The sequence below is a fragment of the Phocoena phocoena genome, chromosome 8 (genome assembly GCF_963924675.1).
Source record: "Phocoena phocoena chromosome 8, mPhoPho1.1, whole genome shotgun sequence".
Taxonomy (NCBI): domain Eukaryota; kingdom Metazoa; phylum Chordata; class Mammalia; order Artiodactyla; family Phocoenidae; genus Phocoena; species Phocoena phocoena.
Window position 1 is genome coordinate 103587226 of NC_089226.1, and position 13130 is coordinate 103600355.

The 13130-nt window shown below is 55.6% G+C and overlaps 1 protein-coding gene across 1 annotated transcript; it reads right to left on the bottom strand.

Annotated features, from left to right (window-relative positions):
* Positions 1–3525: 3525 nt before the first annotated feature.
* GAL3ST3 (galactose-3-O-sulfotransferase 3) lies at positions 3526–11463 on the bottom strand. The gene is made up of 3 exons (XM_065882926.1): positions 11265–11463; positions 7620–7853; positions 3526–5246 (listed from the first exon to the last, which is right to left on the bottom strand). The coding sequence occupies exons 2-3, from the start codon at positions 7739–7741 to the stop codon at positions 4085–4087; spliced, it is 1284 nt and encodes a 427-aa protein (XP_065738998.1). The 5' UTR covers positions 7742–7853; positions 11265–11463; the 3' UTR covers positions 3526–4084.
* Positions 11464–13130: the final 1667 nt, after the last annotated feature.

The following is a 13130-nucleotide window of genomic DNA, read 5'->3' on the forward strand; positions in this document are numbered from 1 at the left end:
AAGGAACCGGAGAAGCTCATCAAGAGATTACCTGAGGGCTTCCCTGGTGGCGCAGTGGTTGAGAGTCCGCCTGCCAATGCAGGGAACACGAGCTCAAGCCCTGGTCTGGAGCAACATGCCGCGGAGCAACTAAGCCCGTGAGCCACAGCTACTGAGCCTGCGTGCTGCAACTACTGAAGCCTGTGCGCCTAGAGCCCGTGCTCCGCAACAAGAGAAGCCACCGCAATGAGAAGCCCACGCACAGCAACAGAGTAGCCCCACTCACCGCAACTAGAGAAAGCCCACGCACAGCAAGGAAGACCCAACACAGCCAATAAATAAATAAATAAATTGATTTAAAAAAAAGAGAGAGAGAGAGAGATTACTTGAGACCAGATTAAAGGAGGGCAGGGCCTGCACACACACTAATCTTATCAGCAACCCCACCCTTCAACCGTTGCTATAAAACTCCTTACCAAATCCTCCCTATAAAACTCCTTACCAAATCCTCCCTATAAAAAACTCCTTACCAAATCCTCCCTATAAAACTCCTTACCAAATCCTCCCGGGTTGGGACACACAGCTTTCTTTTTTTTATATATATAAATTTTATTTATTTATTTATTTTTGGCTGCCTTGGGTCTTCGTTGCTGTGCACGGGCTTTCTCTAGTTGTAGCAAGCGGGGGCTATTCTTTGTTGTTAGTTGTGGCGAGTGGGGGCTACTCTTCATTGCGGTGCTCGGGCTTCTCATTGCAGTATCTTCTCTTGCTGTGGAGCACAGGCTCTAGGCACGTGGGCTTCAGTAGTTGTGGCATGCAGGCTCAGTAGCTATGGCTTGCAGGTTCTAGAGCGCAGGCTCAGTAGCTGTGCCACACGGGCTTAGTTGCTCCAAGGCATGTGGGATCTTCCCGGACCAGGGCTCGAGCCCATGTCCCCTGCATTGGCAGGCAGATTCTTAACCACTGCGCCACCAGGGAAGCCCAAGGGACACACATTTTTCGAGGCAGGAGACCGCTGTGTCCCCTTTGCCTGGTAAAGCAATAACGCTATTCTTTTCTACTTCACCCAAAACTCTGTCTCCAAGATTTTATTAGGCACAGATGCACAGAGGCCGTCTTTTTGGCATCACCCACATGCTTTGCACATCCTTCTATAATCATAAAAGTCAAAGTTGCTGCTCGTCCATACAGTGCCTTTGAGCAAAAAGCCACCCTTACCTCCCATCTGCTGGAAAACTCTTGGAATAAATGTGCCAACCTATAACATCTACAGCGTGAAGGGTGTGTGTCTCGAAGGAGCCCTGACGATGCTAGAGCGGCCACTTTGGGGACATTTCCATGTGTCGGGCACCGCGCTAAGTGTCTTATCTCAACTACTGTTCACAAAGCTCTGGAGGGTTCATTTCACAGATGAGGAAAGTGAGGCTCAAATGCTAAGACCAAGGTCATGTAACCAGTAAGTGGCAGAGCCAGGGTTTGAATTCCAAAGCACTGATGGAGGTAGTTGCTTCTGTCAAGTCACTGTCACCCAGGTTGCTGCTTACATATCTGTCCCAGACCTGAGTGTGAGCTTCTCAAGGAGGAGACATGTACAAAGGGCACAGATGGAAGGAGGCTCTCTGCAGGGCACCGGGGTCCCAGGGGTCGGGGCCTGTTCCTCTGGGTTGTGGCTGAAGCTGGAGATGTTCAGACCAGAGTCTCAGCCACTGAAGGCTAATCTTTGATTCAGTGTCTGCTTAGGATCTGCCCTTGCTCCTACTTCAAACAGAGAAACCCTCTCCTATGGCCTGATAATTCCAGATGATTCCAGTTAGTCCCTGAATCCAGATTTTTCTGAGTCCAGAGTTGTGCTCTTCGCTGAAGTGGGGCAAGGTCTATAAAAGAGGCCCACCTGCCTGAGGATGAGGGAAGGCAGGAGAGGCCTATGAAGGCAAACCTTAAAGGCATGTATGAGTTTTCCAGGAGGATACAGGGCACGGTGAAGGATGTTCCTGGCAAAGGTATGACCGAGGCTAGGGCTGGGGGGAGCAGGGGCGGGGGACAGTAGTGGACAGACATCTTCTTGGCCTGAGGGCCATAGCATGTCTGTCTGATTGTTTCTGGATAGATGACTTTGAGTCTAGTACAATGCTTTTTTTTTTTTTTTTTTTTTTGCGGTACACAGGCCTCTCACTGTTGTGGCCTCTCCCGTCACGGAGCACAGGCTCCGGATGCGCAGGCTCAGCGGCCACGGCTCACGGGCGCAGACGCTCCGCGGCATGTGGGATCTTCCCGGACCGGGGCACGAACCCGCATCCCCTGCATCGGCAGGCGGACCCTCAACCACTGCACCACCAGGGAAGCCCAAGCTATCGTTTTTATTGCTTGTCCAGATGTGTCAATGTAGCACTGAAGAAAGTAACAGAAAAAGTCCTGATCCTCTGCTGGTCTTAACCGAGGTTTCATTTGAAAGTGCTGGGTGTATTACTGTGCTAAAGGACATTGGAGGCAGGGAGTGGTCCTCATCTGAGTCAATGTTGTCTTCTTGTGGGGAAGGAAGACCAGTGGTGAAGTCAGTGACTCAAAATGGAGATAAAGTCCTGAGTTAAGCCTCTCCTGACCTGAAACGATCCTCCTTCCAGCCTCTGCTCTGCCCAAGGAGGGGTTGTCAGTGTTTTCCCATGAGGATAAAGGTCCTATCTGCCTTGTTCCCCTGTGTCCCTAAGTTAGGGGGATGACGCTCAATACGTGGTGCTGAAATGAATGAAAAGGCATGATTTAGATCTTCTCAAAGAAAAGTGAGTGGGGCTGGGGTGGCCAGTCTGGTGAACCCAGTCAATCAAGGGCTTGATGAGTGTCGTGAGCCTCTGGGAAGGGCAGTGATTGAGCCTGGTGATGCCGAACACTCAGCCTCCGTGCACTGGTGCCTAATCGAATCTTGGAGACAGAGTTTTGGGGGAAGTAGAAAAGAATAACTTTATTGCTTTGCCAGGCAAAGGGGGACACAGCAGGCTCCTGCCCTCGAAAACTGTGTCCCACCTGGGAGGATCTGGTGAGGAGTTTTATAGCAATGATTCAAGGGCAGGGTTGCTGGTAAGTGTGTGTGCAGGGCCTGCACTCCTTTAATCTGGTCTCAGGTAATCTCTTGATGAGCTTCTCTTGTTCCTTCTAGCCTCAGGCAGTCTTCTCTGGAATGAAGAATGCTGACATCTTCCATTTATTGGGGGTTTTAGTTCTATAAAGCTCAAAAGATATCCTTACGTGTGTCCCTTGAGGTGAACCAGGACCTGCCCCAAGGCTGCACTATTGTTCTTGGCTCTCCTCCCTTGTCTCCGCATCCCCTCCTTTCCCTGATTAGCAACTGTTCGAATCTGCCCTTTGGAACTCAGGGAAGGTCATGGAGGTGGGAGTCTGCATCCCCTACAAACAAGAAATAGGGGACATGAAAAGGCTTCAGTGCCAGGAGCCCTACAGGGTCCTGCTTGGTTTCACTGGGCCTCCATCCTCATGGTAACAGCCACACCTATTCTTGGGGAATCTGGCTTTTAATGAGTGACATGCAATCTGTACATTTTAAAATGTTTTATTAAAAACAAGGAGAACCAAACAAACAAAAAGCTCAACCCAAGAACTCTGGGTTCTGGGGGTCTGGGAGCAGCTTAGGTCTGCGGGAAGGGTGGAACCTGGAAGACGGACAGTGTGGGGGGCCTCTGACCCCTGGCAGGAAGAGCAAGAGCCGGGGAGGCTGACAGGCAGCGCAGCCTTCCCCAGGGCTCAGCCCCTTTCTGTGGCATGGGCTCATCCACTTGGGGAAGACAGGTGGGGGTCCTCAATCCCCATAAAAAGGCAGGGTGGGCGGTTCTGCACGGGTCTCAGACCTCTTGGCAAAGCCACCAACCAGTTAGGACGGAGGAGAGGGTGGCCCGGGGCTCGATCGGGCCTAACAGCACCCTCCCCGAATGCGGGGTTCAGCTCCCCCTCGGGAGATGGGCTCAGACAGGGAGCTGCGCCCCCAAGTACTGCTGCAGCCCCTCTCAAAAGAAAGGGCCCCGATGGGGTGGGACCTGGAGGCAGCCCTAGGCAAGATCCTGGTGGGCAGGGCTGGGTCCAGACTCCCATCCGGAGCTCAGTGGCCCCGGGGCAGCGCCCGGATGGGCCGAGGAGGGGGATTGTCCAGGACCGGTTCGGGCCGGGGGCGCACGCCACCTCGGCGCTTCTGCTTGCGCAGCAGGTAGCTCGAGTACTGCACCTCGGGCATGGCTAGCTTGAGGCAGGCCTCGGTGGCCGGGCCGGCGCGGCCGCTGGGCAGGTCGTAGCCCATGATGTCCACCTTGCGGCTGGGCTGCCAGGGTTGCAGCTGCTTGGTGCGGATCTGCGCCGCAGGCCGCAGCACAGGTTCCTCACCAAAGCAGCGCCGCAGCAGGCGCTCTCGGGCCTCTCGCAACTCGCGCGCCTCGCGCTCCACGCAGGCGCGACCGGCCAGCGCCACGCGGCGCCAGAAGGTGGCGTTGAAGTGGTCGTAGAGGCCGGCGTCGAGCGCGTTCCAGGCGCGCGCGGCCCGCGCGAGAGCCGCGGGGATGGCGGCGAGGCGCGAGCTGGCGGCGCGCGCGTTGAGCCTGGCGTAGAGCACGTCGTCTAGGTCCCAGGCCAGCAGGCGCCGCAGCAGCACGAGCGACTCGTCGAAGTACTCGGCGATCATGACGAGCGAGAAGACCTCCTCCACCTGGCGGATGAGGCCCGCCAGGTAGGCGGCGTCGTCGCGCGGGCTGCGCTCGTTGTCGCCGCCCAGGTCGTAGGCCAGCGTGTTGTGCGCGAACATGGCGAAGTGCTCGCCCGCGCGGTAGTAGGCCTCGGGCGCGCTCAGGAAGGCCTCGAGCGACGCGTTGGGCACGCGCCGGAAGGCGGGGCAGTACTGGTTGTAGTAGCTGAAGAGCGACTCGAACATGGCGGCCGGCTCGCGCAGGATGGTGACGTAGACGGTGCCCGGGGGCATGAGGCGTTGCAGCTCCGCGCGGTCGAAGCGCAGGTGGCTGGCCAGCACGTGCGGTGGCCGCGTGGCCGGGTGCACGAAGTGCGCCGAGAAGTTGCGCGGGTAGCAGAACTGGTGCTCGCAGCTCGGGTGTGGCAGGGCCACGGTCAGGTTGTGGCGCTCGGCGAAGCGGAACAGGATGTTCTGCACTGTCGTGCCCGCAGTCTTGTGCGTCTTCAGAAAGGCTACGGTCATGTGCTTGGGGCGTGGCGGAGAGTCCTGCAGAGGCGGGCAGCTCTGAGGGAACAGCTTGGGGTACCTGCAGGGTTCAGGGGGTGTGCAGGGAGGAGGAAGTGAGAAGGGTGCGGCTTGATCCTGTTTCTCCCCAAGGATGGTGGGAATGGGCCAGGGCCCATCCTGGGCTTTACCCGCAGAACAGTAGAGGCGTGTGGTGGGCAGCCTCTAAGATGACCCCCAGTGATCCCTGCTGACCTCCTGGCATTCACACTCTTGTGTATTTCCCTTCTCTTGAATATGAGTGGGACTTATTGATGCCTCTTAGGGAGTAGAACAGGGCGGAAATAGTGGGATGTCACTTGTGAGCTTACATTATAAAAAGATTATGTTTTCTGTCTTGGTATCTTTCACTCTCTCTCGGGCAGCTCATGCAGGGGACAAGGAGGTACCAGGTGGGAAAAGGCCCCAAGGAACGAGGCCCTCAGTCCATCAGCCTGCTTGAAGAGCTGAAGGCTCCGCCACCAACCACTTGAATGGGCTTATAAGTGGAGCCCTTCCAGTCAAGCCTTCAGATGAGACTGCATCCCCAGCAGCCAACTTGATTGCAACTCCGTGAAAGACTTTGAGCCAGAGGTATGCAGCTAGGGCACACCTGGGTTCCTGACCCACAGGAGTGAGAGAATAAATGTTTAATGGTTTCAGCTGCTAAGTTTTGAGGTAACTTCGTTACACATAAAAGATAACACAAGGACAAAGGCCCTTGGAGATCCTTGAGGAATTCCACTTCACAGATGTACAAACTGAGGAACAGAAGGAGAAAAATCATTTCTATAAGTTGGGCAACTCAGATTAAGTCACCAAATCCTCTTGCTCTCTGTCTTCTTTCCACTGGCTACTCACATTGTAGGTGAGTGGCATGGGCTTTGAAACAACCTGTTGTTATGTGATTCTATTAAGTCCTCTGGAACCTTATTCATTTATTCAAGTAGTTTTTTTTTTTTAAGCATCTACTATGTGCCAGGTACCGTTCTAGGCTCAAGAAATATGATAGTATAAAAAACATAATAATCCTAGCCTTCATGAAGCTTTCATTTCTGTTTCCTCATTCCTGAAACAAGGGCCTTCGGGATTACAGGTGACCTATGAGATCCCTTCAGACTTTGAGTCACCCTCCTGTTTCTTTTCTGCCATCCTAAGCGTCATGTAACAAGGACAACTCTAAGCAGCTTTGAGAATACCATTGAGACTTCCTATCAGTGGCTGGTTTGGGTTCAGGATAACGTCTACATGGATGCTCCTGAAGACCAGCAAATCATCTGGCAAGAGGGACGGGGCCCATTCACACTGTTCTCATGGGCAGACCATGTAGCAAATGGCGAAATTGAGGCCCTGAGGGGGTGCAAGGATTCACTGGGTTCACAGTGAGCCAGGAGCAGGGTCAGGGTTGCTACTAGTCATCACAGGGTATCCTGTATCAGGGTGACTGGCTGGGTCACACATACATCATTCCCATTTTATAGATGAGCAAATGGGCTCAGAGAAGTGAGGAGGCTTGGCCAACACAACTTGGCCCAGGGGCTCCTGGGGCTCTGGTAGCAGGGCCAGTGTGAGAAGTTGTTTGCAGTTCTCTAGGAGTGTGTGGCTGAAACACACTGTCTCCGTCTTGTCAGCTCCATCGTAGGGCCACAGTCCTACCCCCTCCCCTTTCTGCGAAACTGAGCTTTAGCCTATGAACAAGGGGTGCGTCCAAGCCCGATAAGTTCCCTGCCAACCTTTACGCTTGCCTTCATCCCATGTGAAAACTGCAAGAGTGTCTTTTGCTGATGCAGATGGTTAATGGCCATGAGACCCACCCCCCCGGGGGCGGAGAGGAACCCCGTCCTTCCCATCCACGCGGATGTCCTTCTCCCTAATAGTCAGATTCTGTTTTTAGCTCTGGCCCCTTTAAACCCCCCTGTACCCCTTTTGGTGCCGCGGCGAATGCGGCAGAGGCCTCTGGATTGACTGTCCAATCGTTCTTTCCTGCCTGTATGTAAGTTACCCACAATAAACTTCATAAACTTCATAGTTGCAGTTTATGGAGTCGCCCACTTCATTTTTTGGTCTTAAAGTTCCTTCTCACTTTGGAGAATATTATTCAACATCTCTGCCTTCTGACAGGGAGGCACTCAGAGTCTACCGAGGGAAGACTCGAGCTGGAATAGAATCCCAGATTACTCACTCAACCCTTTCAGTGAAGTCCCTGCCCAGGGAGGTTGTGTGAATCTAAAGAGAATGTATGGAAAGCGCTTTCAGAACAGAGGGAAGGATCAAAGCCCATCAGAAGATGGACTCTTCTGGCAGCTTTAATAAGGAACGAGGAGAGCTCCCGTCTGCTAGCGCTAACCAGGCAGCTGACTTCTAGAGGAACCCAACTGCCGAGCCCCGCCCCCTCACCGAGGCCCCGCCCCCTTACCAGCTGAGCTGCGCCCCCTGGTGGATGAGGAGGCTTAAGGTGCTGCATCCTAGCACCAGCAGCAGGATTTTCCTGCGGCTCATCTTGGTGGCCTGCTGCAGGCGCTGGAGGATGGGTGGCATGATGGGGTACCCACCCCTGGACCAGCCAGGGCCTCACTATCCAGGACTCCCTTCGCCGGCACTCATGGGGGCTCCTGGGGCTCTGGTAGCAGGGCCAGTGTTCCTGTGAGGCCTGGCAGGAGAAGGAGGCAAACAGGTTTGTAGCAGGCAGAGAAGATGGGCTCCGAGCCCCAACAGGACTGCTGCAAAGGAGAGCTGCAAAGGGTGGGGTGAGCAGAGAGGCCAGGGAAGATCAGATTCCTACCTCCTGTTACCATGACCCTATCTCCACACTGCTCCAGATAACTTAGTCTTGGGTGGAATTACACGCTCTGGGGTCTGGCCAGCCCTTCAGGCTGTAGCCACTCCCTTCCTTGAGCCCTGTCTCTGCTTTTCTGCCTGCCCCTAATTGTCTTTGTCTCATGGCCATTTGCGTCTGTCTCCCCTGTAGATGTGCCTTAGCACCAGCACTTGGCTCAGGGCACAGAAGTCTCAATTCGGGGTTTCCTCTCCTCTAGGACTCCCTGCCTCATTGCCTCAGCCAACGGTTGGTCTTGACTCCCCAGACGCTGAGCTCCTCAGAAACACTGACCAGGTGTTCATTTTCTTGAGTCTCTGACGTGAGGAAGAGGCTTTCTCTACATATTATACTACCACACGCTTAATCCCATTTAATCCTCGCTGCAAGCCTAACATAGGTATTCCCATTTCACAGACAAGGAAACTGAGGCTCTAAGAGATGATGTCACTTGTCCGTGGTCATGCAGGTGGTATTAGCAGAATCTGGATTCAGATCTGTTCCTTCTTTCTCCAAAGTCCATGCCCTCAGACAGTATGTGTGCTGCTTCTACAGAGAACTGATTTCCCCATCCCTGCCCTGGACTCTGGCAATCCTGCATGCTTCTGAGCCCCGAGGGCCCGAGACCAATAAATCCACGAGGGAAAGAAAGGAGGACTTGAAATCCTGGAACCCTATCTGGATTCCATCCCCAGACACCTGAAACCCTGGCCACCTCATCAGACGATTGCAGTGAGAGGTGCCTGGCCAAGGGACGGGGGAGGGGAATACAAAGCTTGCCCTGCTGAGACTCTCCAGGAGAGGTGGGCCTCTATCCCAGCTGAGCGGCAGCCGTGAGAGGCAGGAGAAGTGCCTGGTTTCTGGTCAGTCACCCATCCCCACATGAATGTCTTGGCTCAAGGGCAGCTCCAGGGGAAAGTCAGCTTCAGTAGCAATGACTACCCCCCAGTTAGGGTGGGCTCTCTGTCTCAGCAGCCTCAGTCTCCAGGTTCAGGTTTGGCTTCATCCTCGCACACACCCGTCTCCAAAGGGGAGGGGGAGCCTGGAACCTTATGGGCATGTGCATGTGTGTGGAACTAGGACACCTCAGTCCCAGGAGGGTTGAGGTAATGTTAAAACTCTTTTGACCATGACCTTCCCCTAGGCTCCTGCACTTGGCTTCCAATCCTTCTCCTTTAGCCCCCCCTTCCCCCAATTAATCCTGGATTACATTTAAACCTGTTGGGGTGGAAAGGTGTACTGGTTACGCCTTTCCCCTTCTCTCCAGTTCCCATCACCTGATTTCCTCCACCCCTGCAGATAGCCTTAATCCTCCCGGAGCCAAGGGGTATGAAAGGTCCAGCCACAGAGGGCAACCAAGCTAAGGTCCCTCTGTCTTCAAGGATGGCTAGGGCAGAGGAGGGCTGGCGCTGCCCACGTGAGGCTGCCGGCAGGAGGGAGCCACAGCCAAGGCCCTCTCAAGATGCACACCTTCTTTCCCTGTCACTTATCCTCCCTAGAGGACTTGGTGACCAGGCAGGAGTTTCCCAAGGGGGCCAAGTGGAGGGCCAGCCTATTCCCATCTTTGCTCAACTCACTGAAAGCACCCTATTTTTCAGTGGACTCTGGGTCAGCCAAGGAGAGGTCAAGCCTGGAGAGAGCTGCAGTGGGACTTTCCCTGGGAGATGCTTCAACCAGGCCATATAGAGAAGGGTGATGGGGTGCTTGGTAGCCCCCTCCATCCCACTCCCCTCCATGGCTTAGCCCTGGGCAGCCAGCCAGACCCCAGTCTGAGGCCCACTGGTACAGGGTATCATCACCACAAGAATCCCCTGGACACCAGCCCTCCAAGGTGGGCACCAGCTTCTGCGTGTTCCCGGTCAATGACTGGATGCTCACCGCCTTCAGATACAGCCTGGTCCGTTTCTGAGCAGCCTTGGCTGTTCAGAAGTTCTCTCTGGGACAGCTGGGATCAGCCTGCCACTGGCGGCGCCCTCCTCCCCTTGTCCCCTTCCACCTCCCACTCTCATGGTTGCTAGTACTGCCCTGCTACACCACACGAACCGTTTTTTCTCCATGACAGACCTTCAGGTATTTCAAAGCAGTAACCCTGTCTCCTCTGGGTGGGCACTCTGCCAGGCTAAACATTCCAGGTCCCGAGAGAGGGTGCTGCTCGGACACTGGAGGAGGCCTCCCTTCCCTTGGCAAGTTCACTCCGCAATGCCTATTCTGGAGATGGAGTCAGGTCACTGGCACCCAGGAAGGGGGCCACCTGGGGCTGGGTTTCTCTTTGTAACCTCCGGGGCGGTGTGGAGTGGGCGGCAGTCTGCTGGGGCCAGAATTTAGAGCAACAGCCCTGGCTCCTGCCCCTCACATGTTTCAGACTACTCCCTGGCATCCCCGGTGCCTTCTCTGTGGAGACAGAGTTTCCCTCAGTCGTCCGAGACAAGTCAGGGTGCCCAGCCTCATCAGAAAATCAGTGCTAATTTTAGTCAGAACAATCAACCTCAGGCTGCTGCCTGGTTTTGCAAATTGCTTTCCTTTCTCCAGGGAACCAAAGAAGAAATGGTTTAGCTAGCCAAAGCTTTGAAAACCGGCCTGGATGCCCACCCACTCCCACATAAGCCCTTTGCTCTCTCCCTGTAAGCTCTAGGGCTGATATTGGTGCCTTTGGAGGAGGGGGGGGGCACCCTGGCCTGGACCACCCGCATCTGACCGTCGGATGACCTGGAGACTCTATCCTTACCTGAGGATGGCACAGCCCACTGTGTAGGGCAACTGCCCAGTGCACTAAAGAGGAAAGGGCCAAGGGCTGAGCGGGCTGCAAATTAGTGGCCCAGGAGATCAAATATTTTTCAACCTTCCTCTTTTCCTTCCTTTCTTCCCCCCCAACCCCCGGCCTGCGCCAGGTCAGCCCCCCCCTCCAGTCCCCTCTCCCTGTCATCCACCCCCACGTCATCCCTGCCTCTGAATTCTCTTCATCCTCCTCTCTCCATCACTACTGCCCACCCTCCCAGCCCCCATTCCCTCAATTGCATCCCAGCCTCCCCCAGGGATCGGTCACTGGGATCTGGTCCCCATAAGGGATAGGCCAGATTCTCTCTCTCACCCGCGTCCTCTCCTGCTCTGCAGGGGGCCAAGAGCCCGCCTCCTCATGCTCTTCGGGGACTGGCCCCCACGGCACCCTCCCGCCCAGCCGGCATCCCCCATCCTGGTCCGGTCCACCCCCGCGCCTCCAGCCCCAGGCCGTCCCGCTGCAGTACTCACGCTGAGCGAGCTCTGCTTTGACCCGGGTTGAGGGTGGTCGCCGCTACCTCCCAACCTTGGCCGCGAAATCCGCTGAGGGTCCGAGGGCGCTGGGGGCCCTGCGAGCAGAGTGCTGGTCGCTCGCCTCTCCGCGCCTGGATGGGATCAGGTGGCAGCGTCAGCTCAGCTCCGCTGCTCTTGGCTCTGCCCGCCGCCCGCCCCCCATCGCACACCGGAGGCGGAGGCGGGGCGGGGGCGGGGGCCGGCGAGCAGGGGAGGGGGAGGGGAAGAGGAGTGGGAAGGGGAGGGGGCAGCCCTGACTCGCAGGCTCCCCGAGAACACTCTCCGAGTGGCGTCTTCGCATGCGGGCATCTTCCCTGGGCAGCCTTTGCAGAGTCTGGACACCAAGGTGGCCAGCTGCTTGCCCTCACTCTACAGAAGGGGAAACTGAGGCCTGGACGGTATCTGGATACTCCGGCTTTGCTGGGCCCCACTGGTCACCCTTGGGCGGGGTAGGCCCTGGGAGAGTTAGAGACACAGGTACATGTACAAGTACCTACATGGTTTCCCCCCACCCCCTTCTCCTCTTTCCATCTCCAGCAGAGAAATACCCTCAAGCCGGGGATCTGGTCCCATCTGTCCTCACACCCCTAGGGACCCTTTCCTTTCCAGCCCCTGCTGCTGACCCACTCCTACTCCGCACCGGGAGTCCAGATCCACTCACTCTTGGCCAGAACTGTAGTGGGCCCGGGACCCCTGCCTAGGCACTTGTGTGCTGGGAATCAGAGAACCCAAGTTCAACCCGGGTTGAACTTAAGTTCCGGAGTCAAGAGGCAACTTCGTGGGCCTGGATGCTTCCAGCTCTACAATAGGGAGCTGTTCTTGGAGCTGTTCTCAGGCTGCAGGGATGATACATGTGAAGGCTCTGTGTGAACTCTGTGTGAGGATCCTGAATTTTCTACTGCCTTCTTTGTCCTTAGCTCCAGCCACCTGGGAGCCAAGCAGCAGCAGCTCCCAAAGTCGTACCAGACACCAAGAGCCCCAGCCGCACATTTAGTTATGTGGTTCTCAGGAACCCCTGCTTTCTCCTGCCTTCCTGGCCTGGTATGGCAAGGATCCTGGAGCTGGGGTAGCCACCCAAAACTGGGACCTTGCCTGGTATGGGAGTGAGGGGACTGGATTCCGTGCTAGACCCACACAGATAGGTATCGTGTGAGGGTCCTTGTTAAGGAGAAGGGAATGGGGACTCTCAGAGTCAAGAGAACTGCTTGTGGTCCCAGTTTGACCCCTTGGGGACATCAGTGTCTCTCTGCCCCTCAGTCTTCCCTTCCGCACAACTGGAGGAGGGTCATATCCTGCCTGGGTCCCAGGGCTGTTGGGAGAAAATGAGGCCCCAATTGGCCTGTCCTTTTCTGGCCCTGGCTACATTGCACCCTCACCCATCAGCCCTTAGTTTATCCTGCCTCAGAGACCCCCAACCTCTTCCCTAGCACATACACATGCTTTGGGGCCTTTGGCCTCAGATGACCTGCAGTGGCTCTCCAGTTACAGGGAGCAGAAAGACACTTCCTCTGGGTCAGGAATGGTGCTGCCTGAGTGGGCTGACAAGCTGGAGGGGAGGGCACTGCTGTTCTTTCTTCTGTCCTTTCTGGGTTTGGCTTCTCCTCTGGGAGTGTCAGGAGACTGGGATGGTGGTAGTGATGAAAAGGGGAAGGTCCAGGTTTGGGTGGGAGCAAAGAGAATTTCCTAGCCTGGGTTAGGATGTGAGCAACCTTCCTGGTCCAGTCCTTTTCTTTGTCTCTCCTAAATCTCACCTTCCCTGGACCTGACATCCCATTCTTTTTTCCCTGCTCCCAGCTACTCCTCTGTTGGGGGTGGTTGGTGAAA

Bases quoted from the DNA above. Each gene is read 5' to 3' on its own strand.
- GAL3ST3 (XM_065882926.1), bottom strand. From the start codon at position 7,741: ATGCCACCCATCCTCCAGCGCCTGCAGCAGGCCACCAAGATGAGCCGC. The intron at 5,247-7,619 runs GTAAGGGGGCGG...TGAACCCTGCAG, and splicing joins CAGGGGGCGCAGCTCAGCTG to GTACCCCAAGCTGTTCCCTC.